Source organism: Rattus norvegicus, chromosome 20, assembly GCF_036323735.1.
Source record: "Rattus norvegicus strain BN/NHsdMcwi chromosome 20, GRCr8, whole genome shotgun sequence".
NCBI classification, from domain to species: Eukaryota; Metazoa; Chordata; class Mammalia; order Rodentia; family Muridae; genus Rattus; species Rattus norvegicus.
In genome coordinates, this window is record NC_086038.1 from 31,994,961 (window position 1) to 32,008,895 (window position 13,935).

The 13,935-nt window shown below is 43.3% G+C and overlaps 1 protein-coding gene and 1 long non-coding RNA gene across 7 annotated transcripts in view; one reads left to right on the plus strand and one right to left on the minus strand.

Annotated features, from left to right (window-relative positions):
* Positions 1-13,935, minus strand: part of Ros1 (ROS proto-oncogene 1, receptor tyrosine kinase) — a 151,348-nt gene that overhangs the window by 19,633 nt on the left and 117,780 nt on the right. For all 6 annotated transcript variants that reach the window (XM_008772862.4, XM_039098447.2, XM_039098445.2 and 3 more), the window contains 5 exon segments: positions 12,096-12,179; positions 8,099-8,234; positions 6,662-6,824; positions 3,811-3,875; positions 2,658-2,787 (listed from right to left, as the gene is read on the minus strand). In XM_008772862.4, the coding sequence (XP_008771084.1) occupies positions 2,658-2,787; positions 3,811-3,875; positions 6,662-6,824; positions 8,099-8,234; positions 12,096-12,179 (578 nt within the window).
* LOC134483925 (uncharacterized) lies at positions 9,557-11,181 on the plus strand. Its single transcript, XR_010061133.1, has 2 exons — positions 9,557-10,362; positions 10,952-11,181. It is a non-coding gene; the product is annotated as an uncharacterized LOC134483925 (long non-coding RNA).

Consider the following 13,935-nt stretch of genomic DNA (forward strand, 5'->3'; position numbering starts at 1 on the left):
TGGTGCCGTGGCTCTACCCTACCCATGGCTGATTCACCAACTCTGTCCTGATGTTCCAAAGGAATCTTTATTTGGATTACAGAGGCTCAAGAGGAAAACATACAAATACTATATCTGTAGATTTGAAATACAGTTCTACTAGTAATTCTTTAACTTGGCTTAAATAAATTGAAAAGACAGTTTTCTTATATATAAGATGAATTAGTACAACTGACCTTTCAAGATTGAAAATAAGATGTGTAACATGGCTTATATATAACAAGCATTTAATAACACCCCTTCTAAATCGGATCCACTAGATACTTATGTCACAGCCTATGGTTGAATCCTGCCAGATATCCTAACTGGCTGACTAGCTGCTGTATGAACAGAACCCTATGGGCAAACCCCAATTTAGCCATGAGCACTTTATGACTCTTTTAAACTTCATGCTGGTTACCAGCACCCTTCTAATACAATCTCCATGTTGCTGCCTGCATTCCTAACCATGCCTCTTATCCCTTATCACATGTTGGGATACCCCCATCACCCCATATTCAGCCTCCTTAGCGTTAGATGCTATCATCAACTGCCACTTGTTGTATCTTGCTGAACCCTCTAGTCATATTAAAGCTTCATCAAGGTCTAATCATTCAATGAGAAAATGTTTGTTACTCGTACACCTCCTGCCTTGGTTTGTCCCAAACATACTAAGTCTTCCAGGTAGCAAATGGACAGCTAGCCCAGCTTTCTCCAACTAGAAAGTATACTCCATCCTCCACGGTCCAGCAATGAACTCCATGCTAACTGCCTTTTCTGTTTTCTCCCTTACGTGCAAACAATGTATAACCCTGGCCCACCAGCAGGGACTTTGAAATTTTCCGTATGCTATGTATTAATAAAATGCCGTATGAGAAGTTCCTTTAAAGTAAAAGTCATGAGCTCTGCTCTCCTACCGTTACAGCCCAAAGAGAAGTTGACAACTTTGATTGTATTTGGAAAGCACCATGTATGCTTTTCATGATTTATTCATGTCTTCTATCTCAGTATGAGCCTAGAACACCAAAACTTTAAAGAATAAAATAAAATAAAAGTGTTTGATGCAACGCTTCAGTTCATGGGTAAGAGAGCTGACTGCCCTAAAGTGAAAAACTAAGCAACCATTTCTGGGCCTTGCTGTTGTTAATACTTATGCTGCCATCCCAGCAAGAAAGTTACCCATGCTGCTGATTCTAGCGTAGTGCTTCTGAGCACTCCTGTACGGAGGTCACTGATCACATGTGAATTAGCACGAAAGGAGGGAGCATGCGTGGTATTGGCATATGGGACTCAACACCCAACAGCACCTTGTCTTCCATAATGAGAGTTCGATAAGTCCCAGGATAGCAAACTATGGCTATCCTGGAGCAAGCAGGAGGAAGTGCTCAGGAAGTACTCAGTTACCGTTCTAAGTTACGATTTCATCAGACAGTAAGTAGAAAAAGCAAGTGATGATGAAGACATCACACAGTGCTTATGAGCTGGTCCACAGATGAGGAAGGTGAAGCCTGCCGGTCATAATACTTGGCTCACTCCGCTGCATGTAGTGATGAAACCTCATACAGGTGAAAACCCGGATACTGATAAGTGGCAAAGTCCAGTAACCGTTGGAGAAGGAGGAAGTAGACACATGCCTCTCTCTATCCTTAACCCAGAAGCTATCTCCAGTTGATAACTGCATGAAAATGAACGTTGTCTTCAAGTGAGTCTCATTGGGGAAACATACTAACAATAACCGGCCAAGAGAAAATGGCCGACAGAAAGCGCCAACCTCTGCTGAGGTCATACTCATCTTCAGAGGTTCCTTGTCTCATATTGTCTTCTCAGGGCTGTTTATTTTATCTTAATTTTTATTTTATCTATACATTTTTACCGTGTTTTGCACTACAGATCATTTGCATATAGAGTTTTTTAAATGGAATTCCTGAATGTGGATCTCTGAGTGATTCTCGTGCCATTGGGGGATGGGGGTCAGGCATAGGGGTCAGGGATAGGGGCAGGGATGGTCAATGGAACTCTTTTACTTCTGTTTGTTTTGTCCAGTTCTGACCTGATAATTCTTGTTTTATCATATTATATTAGATTATATTAATATTATAATCCCTTAGAATCCTGTTTGTTTTCTAATGAGAGTCAGAAAGGGAGTGGATCTGGGGGAGAAGAATATGGGAGGAACTGGGGACATAGACAGAGGGAAGACTATAATCAGTATATACTATATAAAAATATTTCTATAAAAATCCAAGTAGCTCTGTCATCCTGAAGATGACAAGCTATCACTGAACCTAGCAAGGTCAAGGTCAGCAGACCCATCTAACAGCAAAGGTTAGTAGACTTTAAGATTGGAAATAAATATTGGGGATAAACAGTAATTCAATGTAATTCTGATGCTGGAATTGGGGTGCCCTTCTGTTTATAAGAGATCTGTTTTTCTCATTAAGTACTAAACCAGGCTCAGATCTTAGCTCAGGGTTCTAATTACCCTAATCTAACATGAAGAAAATACACACGTTCTTTACATAGCTGCCTTCAAAGCTAAAACTACTGTTCATTGGACTTGAAGCAAATCAATAGAAGAATAGTAGGTTCTGGCGATTGGCTTTAGGAAGTCAATATCCCAGATGCTACCGCCTACCTACCGTTGTCCCTCGGGCTTTGCGCAGATAGCTTAGAAGGTCTCCCCCTTCCATCAGTTCCAGGATAATGTACTGGGGTTCACTCAGCAGACAGACTCCCAGCTGCTTCAGAATGTTGGGGTGATTAAACTTGCTGAAAGGCGAAAAGACACAAGCCAAGCCAGATGATAGGACAGTGATAGCGGTCCCAGCTGGGGTTTCAGGGAACAGAGCAGTTCTTTACCCAGAGAAAACCCTCATTGACTTTAAGGAGGGGAAGCTTGCCTGTGTCCAGTGTGCTGGTCTTAAGGAGGGAACATGGCACCCCCTAGTGGCCAGTGCATCTGAATAGAATAGAAGGGGTTTTAGAAGAAATAATGTTTCTCACTATATGAGTTTTATGATAGGGAAAGGAAGCAATTTTGACTAATAGCCTTCTTCAAGAGATAGGTTAATGTATGTCTGTGTCATCACAATTATGTCAAATGCCCTTTCCCTTTCAGGGAAACAACTCAGATAGACAGGTTTGGGCCCTGGGTCATGAAGACACCAGAGTGAGTAAGGCTCAGTCTAACTAGAGGACCCAGTTTGCCTTTCCCTGAGCCTCTGCCAGCTGCCCCTCCCTAAGATGTCTTTGAGTAGTTTTCATGTCTGCCGCCTGCTGGAATCTTACTGACCAGTTCCTAGGCAAGACATTCCCCCCCCCCCCCCCCCCCGTAGCTGAGGACCGAACCCAGGGCCTTGCACTTGCTAGGCAAGCACTCTACCACTGAGCTAAATCCCCAACCCCTTAGGCAAGACGTTCTTGCTAATATCAGAAGACAGAAAAGAACATTCTGCCTGGGTCTGTTTGACCCATTATCCCTCATTGAGAATAGGCACATGGTGAAAGCAAAAGACCCTGAGAATTTGCTTACAGAATACACTCTTAATTGAAGATGAGAGATGGGAGGACCATTAGCCTGAGAACTGCCTACCCAGCCTCTGAAGATTGGCTTCTAGGGAATATTTAATGCTACACATGTGTTTCCTTTCAAAGTTTTTTTTTTTTTTTTTTTTGTCCACATTTATTTTCAGGATGGTCTGGTTGTTCACTGGGCCATTTAAAAACTCAATGAGGAAGATCTGTCTCTATCCGCACTTGTCTGGGGAAACCACCGTGCGAGCTGTGGAATACCTCATCAGGTGTGCCTCCTTCAGGAACTCGATCTTCTCCTGGTCTGTCGAACCTTTCTTCAGGGTCTGTGAGAAAGGGAGGCAAGTCAGAAGTCAAGCACTGCGAGCCCAGTGGAGACAAGGTTGTTTGTTTGGTTCGGTTGTTTCATCTTCTTTGTTGGGGTTTCTGTGGGTTTTTTTATGCTTTTGTTTCTGTTTTTGCAACGTCTAAGCTGCTATCTGGAACTAGATAACAGATAGAGCATGTGCCTATGGTCTGACTCCCCTGTTGATGCTGTGTGTGGTCTCTAAAATGACCGTTATAGCCACAGTTTAATCAAGACCATCTCAGTGAACTAGATGAGGGGCTGAGTAACAGTTATCTAAGGTCCCTCTGAAATATGAGGGTTTTTTTTTTATTTTGTGTGATTTTTAATCGCTATATTATCTATTTACTTTATGTGTGTGGCTCTTGCCTATAGGTGTGTTGGTACAGCACAAGTGCACATCGCCTATGGGAGCTGGAGGAGACCATCGGATCCCCCGGAAATAGAGTGACAATTATTTTGAGCTGCCACATGAGTTCTGATAATTAAAACCAGATCTCCTAGAAGAGTAGCCAGTGCTCTTAATGGTTGAGCCCTCTCTCCGTATAGAGAACTATAGAAAAATTTAAAGACACAGTAATTTGGGCATCAGTGGGTCAGCATATTTTCAGATTTTCTTCTCAGTATCTGTTTCCCCACTTGACATCACTCCCTAGTTCTTCCTAGGTTTGCTTGTTTTGTTTTTTGTTTGTTTGTTTGTTTGTTTTGAGGATAGTTGCCTGTTATTACTCAATAAATGTAAGTTAACTGTGATAATCTATTCTAAGTGTCTCCAATCTCTCGTAAGTCACAGGAGGCCAGCCTGGGCTAGTTCTTCTTTGCCATAAAACACAGGAGGCCAGCCTGGGCTAGTTCTTCAGTCTCTGCTGTAAATCACAGGTGGTCAGCCCGAGCTGGTTTTCCAGTCTCTTTGACATTAAGTTTCACTTCCAGGCAACAAAACATAAGAGAGAAACTGGTGTGGTGGGGAGGTTAACAGAAAACTTTCCCCTTCCTGAACAATACATTTATAGCTTCCTGCCTCCTTTTCTGGTCCAAAGGAGGAAGTGATGCCTTCCTAATTCTTGTCGCTCACACTGTGAGGCAACAGGCAAGATTAAGTCGAGAAGAATTTCAGAAATGGCAATGCTCACCTGACACAAGTGCTGGCCAATAGTCATCTAAGCCCGTAAGAAAATAAATATGTGGTTAATGGGCTCAGACCAAAGGAAGTTAAAGGAGTTTTCAAGTCTATGATTTGGAAATGGAGAGAATTTTACCAGCATAGATTGGCCATCCTTAAAGCAGAAATCGCTGTTAAGTAGTTGTAGCGGTGAATAATAGAAATATGATGTGGGGTACCAGGCATCATGCCACACTACCTCCTGTTACTGTCTCCAGCGGTCTCTCTGCCTCCGTGGCTAGCCCCACATCTGCCCCCTGTGGTTATTGTCACAACTCCCGGTATCCCTGTACAATCAAAACTCTAGAAGCTTGTAATTTATCCATTAGATTTACGTCAGTAAATTCTCATTCCTCAAAACGTCCACACAATAAACTTGGAACCAATCGTTACTGATATGAACCTCCCACCTAGATAAGACAAATTGTCCTGTAAAAATCCATCCCTTATGAAATAGTCATAGCTACCTGTGGCCGTTTAAAGCCACACAGATCTGGGTCGTCCTTCTCTGCCTCCATCTGGGTTCCTCTCCCCCTCCTCCTCCTCTCTCTCCTCTCTCCAAAACTCTGCCCCCACCTCACTGCCCAATCACAGGCCCGCCCTCTACTTCTTCATCCCGAAGGAAGCCAGGAACAGACTGAGCATCCTCAGGCAGCTAAGAGGAGGGTCTCCAAGCCCCACCCCCACAGTGACGCACTTCCTCCAACCAGGCTGCACCCTCTAACAGTGCCACTCCCTGGGCTACGCATATGTAAACAAGTCCTAACCTGATTCCTTAAGAGTATATTGCACAGTTCTAATTCATGTGAAGTATATTCCTCTGTATTGTTGGGAATTCAGGCATACATAGTGCACCTTGTTTTATGCAGTGCTGGGGCCCGAACTCAGTGCTTTTGAAGTACTAGGCAAGGACTCTAAAACTTGAGCATTCTGAAATAAGAATTAATGGGAAATTAAACTCTGCCAGGTGTCACCTAAGTAATAGCCTTAGAATCATAAAGCCTGAATAGCTACTCCTTTTTAAAAGCCGGAGTAAGAAATGGAGAAAAAAAAATGGGGAAACTAGCTTTTGTATCTAGTAACAGATTTTGCCTTATTTTTTTTAAATGTTCACTTACTTTATGTGTGTGAGTGTTTTGTCTGCTTGTACGTATATGTACCACACGTGTGCCTGATCACATGTGTGCCTGGTGCCATTGGAGGGTGTTGGGATCCCCTGGACCTGGAGATGGATTGCTGTAACCACTGTGTAAGTTCTGAGAACAAAACCCAAGCCATCTGTAAGAGCAGCAAGTACTCTCAACCACCGATCCCTCTCTCCAGCCCCAGATTTATTATATTTCTTAATCGACATACTATTTGTATATAATTTAGCTATACAATGTGATGTTTGGATTTATATGTCTGTTGGGTAATGGATGAACCATTGCCACTAACTAGTTATCACCTTCAACTCTTCTCATTTCTTTATTAGTAATTTTATAGAGATTCTGCCACGAAGCACACCACACATCCTGCTAGCTGTGCTAGAAGGCCTCTTTTCAACCAGTAGCTCTGAGTGTTTATGCAGCCATAGCGTGACAGGGTTCGGAGATCCACGTTACCTTCACGGCCACCTTGATTTCTCCACTTCCCCGTCCTAGGATGTCTACAGCTGTGCCCTCGTACACTTCTCCAAAAGCTCCACTTCCCAACAGAAGGCGCAGGCTCAGCTTCTCCCGAGGGAAGGCGGGAAGACTTTCAATCTCCTCTTGGGTTGGAAGAGTACTGCAAAATAATCGTATGTTTGTTCTCCCCAGGGGTCTTCCGTTTTCGCGGTTGTATTTGAAAGGAAGGGAGAGATGTTGATGCACATTCTAACAGGGCAGTGAGAAACTCTGTGCTCCAACACTTTCCTCCCCGATCAGCTCTTACGCAGAGCATGTCCAGCTCCTACTGCAGCTGCCCCTCTCAAAACGTGGAGCTACAAAATGCCCTAGGTTGCAGGGCCATGTAAAAGCTACTTCAGAGGAAGAAAATAGCAACAGAAAGCAGCTGGGCCCTGAAGTAGTCACTTCATCTGTCTCACATACCTGCCCTCGTGCCAAACAGGATTTACGATGGCCAAAACGTGAGCTCTCCCACTACCACTTTAACCTTCAGAAGTCCAGTCTTCACCTGGGAAGATTGTGGTGTTGACACTTAATCTAAGTACACTTGAGGGTTTTTTTCCCCCAGGAATCTTTTTTTTAATGTGATTTATTTATTTTTATTTTATGTGCATTAATTAGTGTTTTGCCAGCACACATGACTGTGTGAGGGTATCTGGTCCACTGGAACCAGAGTCACAGACAGTTATAAGCTGGCATATAGGTGCTGGGAATCGAGCTCAGATCCTCTGAAAGGGCAGCTCTTAACTATTGAACCATTTCTCCAGGCCCAGAAGAAACTAAAACATCAGATACACCATGTTTTCTTAAAAAACAAAAAAACCACCTCTGAAGAGCTGATTTGATTCATTTCTGTATCTACTTTAAATCCTGCTTTGCCTGGGAGGTTGCCCTCTCAGAGAAGAGGATGGAGGATGGGGGGAGAACTTTGAGAGGTGGGGTCAGCAGGGGGTGGGGGGCAGTATCTGGGATGCAAATAAATAATTGATTAATAAAAATAAATAAATCCTGTTTTGTAGATTTCAGTAACAAGACCTTACAGAGAGTATGGCATAGTATCTCGTACAGAGAAATACTTGCTTTCTTAATGATAATGAAGGTTTTAAACTCATCTGTCCTTCATACAGCTTCTATGACAGAATAATAAAATACATGGAATTTAGGATTTTCTCCTCTCCTCGGTAGCTATTGCCAGTTCAGTTAACTCCATTGCCACTCATTCTTCTTACCATGCTAATGTTTCCTTCATAGGTTGGTTTTTGAATCACAAGATTAAACGACAGAAGGCAATGGATTTGTCCCTAGTTCTCTTATAGGATAACAGCATAGTTCACCATTTGTCCCAAGCCACCTTTGAGACTGGAAGCAAATGTTACAGACAATGACACATACTGTACTGCATAGCAGGCATTGGCCAGGCCCACTCCAGCCGCCAGTCCTCGAAGCTCAGCCAACTCTTGGTCATTGTCGTTGAGAACTGAGAGGCCTTCCTTGGTAGCTTTGTGGTTTTTCAAGCTTCTATGCCAGACTGCAAAGAAAACAGAATTTATTAAGTAAAATATTGCTTTCTTCCCTCAAGAAACGATACTGTGCTTTAAGCTACAACAGCGTGTCTAAACACTGTTGGCAGAATACCAGGCTGACTGTGAGATATTCCTGTAATAAAAGTTTTTCAATTAAATCTGGGTATAATTCCATACAAAAGCCACATGATTCATAAACTTTTTAATTACAGGGCTTGCTATATTTCTTACCACTACAAATTTTGAAGTACAGTATTAGAATGCACTTCTCAAATTGCCTGTAAGTTAGAGCCAAAGTAAGTTTTAAAACTTGCAAAATGATTATTAATGGAACAAACCATTGCCCCCAGACGTTGCTCTTACTCTCCAGCAGATCCGAAGGAACGCTTACAATACAATGTTTCTCTCGTCTCAGCCCTTCAGCTAAGATCAAGTGTAAGCGATGTGATGTGTGTGTCAGAGCTGGGGGGCAACTCAGCATGCAAAGAAAGCACTTGCCTTACGAGCATGAGGACCTGTGCTTGGTTCCTCAGCACCCAGTTAAATACTGAGAATGTAGCACACATCTGTAGCCCCAGTGTTGGAGGTAGAGGTCAGAGGCAGGCAGATCTCGGGGATCTGTTGGCCAGCCGGCCTAGCTGATCTGTGAGCCCCAGCTTCAGTGACAGGCTGTCTCAAAAAAAAAAAGTGGATGGAGATAAAAAAAAGATTTGACATTGACCGCCCCCAGCCACCACACATACATACACATGTATGCATACACAGGTTTGCACTCACACGTGTGCACTCACATGAACATGCACGTGTGTACACACACATGTGCACACACACATGCACACGTGCACATATGCAGACACATGAAACACCTATACTCCTTTGAAAAGTTCTGCTTTGCCAGAGTTGAATTAGTCCTACATGCAACGGGGATGGCCTCCTTGAAACGAAAGCTTAGCTCTGTTCAAAGTATTCCCTGATGCTTTTTCACTGCAACGCAGAGACAGAAACACTTACAAAAGAATATATAGCTGTTGTTCACAGACATGCGTAGACATGTTCTGTGATAAACCGCACCATTGCTCCTGCCTCCTTGTAGAACCATGAGTGATTTGCACGCCGCCCCTTTCCACATCACGCTCAGCTTTTATCATGGTAAAAAATTCTTTGATGAAGGTCAAAGTGCACTTATGCCAGGAGGCCTACCTGTCTGTGTTGTATATGACACCGATACGGGTGTCAAAGTCAGCAAAACTGCTTTGGAGATGATCATTAAAATGTGGACGTTCGCACGGGGCGTCGACCTGGGCTTGGTAGTTGAGGGAGCACAAATCCCACATCAGCCTCTTCTGCACGTCAGTCAGCTCAGCTCGCCACCCCAGCATCAATAGATAAAGCCAACCATTTCCCATCATTCCTTGCAGATCTAAGGTAATAGCGTTTCCCTCACGTGGCCTTCCATCTGGGGACCCCACAAGAGGCTTTACAGCGCCTCTGACAAAGTGCTCTTCTAAGATCACATTTGCTCATCCAGCCAACCTCATGGAGAGACACTGCCTCATCCTTCTGCAATCTGCTCGTCTCTTGCCAGTAGCCCTAAAAGTCCCACTGTGGCTGTCCACGTCACTGTAAACCCACATCTCACGTCACAACATCCTGACGCCTCTTCTCAAACATGTATGTCTTACCCCCATTGTTGAAGGACAAGCTCCTGGAGTCATTGAGTATAGTTTGTAACTTCCTCTCCTGGCACGAGGTTCAGGTTTCATATCAGATATGGCCTCTCGCTAACCCACAGCCTGCGGGTACTTAGTCTTAAGCCTTCGTTGTGCCCTTAGCACAACTCGATTCCTAAAGAATTGTTACTTTTCGTTATTTTAATAACTTAGTCTTTGCTCGTGCACTCACACATTGCTCCTGGTAAAACCGCGTATGCCACCAACAAGGAGCAAACACTGAATTAGCTTAGCTCCGCCCCGAAGTCCACAAATTCCAAACACAATAAAGACCCTCATGTCTTGAGAATGTCAGAGATCTGCAGGATGTCTCGAAAGCACACGACGCATTGAAATGACCTCATCTTCATCCACTAGAGTCGTGGGCTCAAGCAGCGGGGGTAGAGAAAGAAGACAAGCCAAGGTGAGATGAAGTTCTCCTTGTATAACATGCCTTCCAGCGGGAATCAGGCCACGCCTGTGTGCCGACGGCCAAACATACAACAGTCAGACACGCAACCCCGGAGACACCAGCTGTGTCATAGGCAGACTCCCTGGAACCACAAGTCAAAATCCTAGCAGGTTCCACGCACCAGACTGGCTACCCGACTTAGTGAAAGGAGTCACGTGTTATCTGAGTGGATGTTTTTCCCCAAGGGTGAAGCAAGCTGTGGTTAATCCTGGCCAGGTTGATGGACTCCTTAGCCAGGTTCCCACTCAGAAAATGGCTGGGTTGATTTTTCTTTAAAAGAAACCCTCAACTCAGTTCAGGTTCAGATATTGTCTGAGACCTTTTACCTCCAATCACTCTGGAAAAAGAGTAATTATTAGGAAGATTAATTAAATAATAGCTTTATTATTTATTTTTTTAGAGAGAGAGAGAATTCAACCTTGTGTTTGTAGCATTTCTTTTGCCTTTCCCTTGTAAATTTCTCTAACAACAAGCCACAGCTTTGTGAGTATGTGCTGGAGTTTCTTTTTTACTGTCATACCTTTCCTGTGATTCTGTGTAGGGGAGCACTCTTGGTATCAACAGTAGATGGAAGGCTCATCTGTCTTAGAACTCAAACCAAGACATGCAGGCGATTGATGGGATGTGTCAACATTTACTACACAACGGAATAAGCCAGAATGTATGATCATGGTGATATCCCTCCGGGCTCAACTTCTCATAATCTATCTTGGGTTTTCTGTGTTTTTATCATAATTAAAATACACATTAAAAAGTGCTATAGCTCTAAGGAATAACATTAACATAAAATGAATGATAGGAAATAGCTGTCTGACATAACTGCTGCCTTTCAATCCTTTGTAAATGAGCACGGATTTTTAAGTAAGTCTGTCAGTTGTCAGAAAGCAAGAGTGGGTCCCACAGGCCAGAAATGGGTCTACTGTGAGAGGCCCCATTCATTCCAAACTGAGCTGTCTACTCAGGTACCCAACCAGCGACTCACACTGACCTCCCATTAATCCTATACTGTCTTTGTATTTATGGTTACTTCTCTTGTAATCTACAAGACACAGCACACTTAAAATAGCCTATCAGAAACAAACGTTTTACAGCAAGCTAAAATAGAGTGTCTTCACAAATAGTTGTATCTCAAGTGCATATTGTATATTCTGATATATTAACCATGAGATAGTTGCCCCATGGTGTGGTTTCTGTCCAGAATGTTCTTCAAAGATGCACATGTTAAAGCCGTCAACTTGACATGTCTGGGATACAGAGGTTAGGGCCTAATGGGAAGGCTTCTTCTGCCGGGAACACGCTCTTGGAGATGGTGCTGGGACTGCAGCTCCTTTCTCTTTCTCTTCTCTTCATAGCTGTGAGATGTGGACATTGCTACCTCACACTCCTGCCATGATGGGCTGCCACACACCCAAAGCAAGACACTTGATCATGAACTAACACCTTCAAAACTGCGAGTCAAAATAAACCTTTATGTGAAAGAAAAATAACACATCCCTTGATCAAAGGAAAGAAAAAGCATAGAAGTTAGTGGCTATGAAAAGACAGCCAAGGGCAATGCTGTGAACTTTATGACTTATTTAATAAGGTTATGTTTCGTGTAGTAAATTAGATAAACTGAAAGATAAATCAGTCAGTATGATCTAATAAACAATTTATTACCTGCTTGTAAAATCTTTGATACTCACCAAAGGTCAGTGGGACTGTGGCAACCAGAAATATCCCAACTATGATAGTAAGTATAAAACTTGTTTCTGTTATCCAAAAACCATCTAAAGATAGAAGTTGGAAAGGACATTAATTTACACAGAAAACCAAATTGTCCCATTTAGTCCCAAGCGCGCACCCGCGCATGCGCTGGAGCCTGCTCCTCGGCTGTTTCCACGGGCCAGTTGCTTAGCAATTGGCAGCTTGCGATCAACAATGTTGAGAGTCTGTACACAGCATAAATCGAAGTTGCTGCTTTCCCCCTTTTTGGTGTCGCTATCAACTCACTGAACCACAGCCACACAAGCCACCTTTTTTACAAGGAGCCCCGCCCCCAAAAGTACAATCCTTTGTAGGAATTTGGAACAAAGAAATCTTTATCTTCATATATTAAAAGTGGCTGACCTTATTATTTTCCACTAGATCTCCAAACCCATTTCATTCCATAGCCATTAACCTAAAAAACCACCAACATGAAAACATGATCATGTTCTGTGGTATACTGTTTACAAAAGAAGGAGCATACAGGCCACCGCTTGGCAAACCCCAGCCTGGGGGCAAACCTGGCTGCAGCTCTTTAAAACTTCCTGTGAGCTCAGTACAATTTACATTTAAAAAGTATTTTAGAAAAGGGAGGAAGTGGGAAAAAAGAGGAGGAGAAAGAGGAGGAGGAGGAGGGGGAGGGGGGAGGGGAGGAGGAGGGGAGGGGAGGGGGAGGGGGAGGAGGAGAAAGACGGGGCAGCTATGGAGAGCGGATGTAACTTGCAGAACTTAAACCATTACTCCTCAGTTCTTTCCAGAAACTATCTAGCCAAGACGAACTATAATATAAATACGTATAACGGCAGTTCTGTCTTCTAATTTTATGTTACGAATCTTCTGTACTCATATACTCATGTTACCACCAGATGGGTACCGAGAATCAAACCCAGGTCCTCTGCAAGAGCAAGTGCTCCAAACTGTTGCGTTTGGAGCAATTTTTTTAACTGCTTTTATTTACTTGCATGCTTATGTGTGTGGGTGTTGCATGTATGTGTATATGCCTGCCAGGACACAAATTTGGAGGTCAGCAAACTGTGTGTGGGAAATTATTTTCTTCTTCTATGATGGAGATCCCAGGGAGCAGATTCAGACCATCAGACTTAGCAGCAAGTGCCTTTACCCATGGGGTCATCTCGATAACCCAGAGTGATTGAAGTTTTACGTGAAATGTATGGATAAAATGCAAATAATTCATTTTTGTCTTGGTATATCAATTACGCAGAACAAGCTTGTTTAAGTTAGGCCTTGAAATGAAAGGCTACTGAATAGAAGGGCGATGAGAGAAGGTAAGGAGTGACTAGGATCAAAATATATCATATATTTGTTTGAAAATGTCATAATAAAGCTTATTAATATTCATAATTAACATATGCTGGTAAGAATCTAGAGCATAAGCCAGGGGTGGTGGCCCACGTGTTTAATCTCAGCACTCAGGAGACAGAGGCAGGCCTTCTGAATTCTGTGAGTTTGAGGCCAGCTTGGTCTACAGAATGAGTTCGAGGACAGCCAGGCCTACACAGAGAAACCCTGTCTCAGGGGTTGGGGAGATCTTAAAGTAAAGGCAATAAATGAAATATTTGAGGTTCAATCCCCTGCCGTTACATTGCCAAAAATGTAACCAGTGACAGAATGCCTACTTTGAATGTGCAAAGGCCAGGGTTCAATCCCCACAGCCCTGGGAAGTCTGTGTAAGGGCATGGAATGGGGTTGGTAGACCGTCAGGAGTGCCCGCCTGCTACTGAGAAGTGACAAGACAAGAATGAGGTTTTAAAGTGAAAC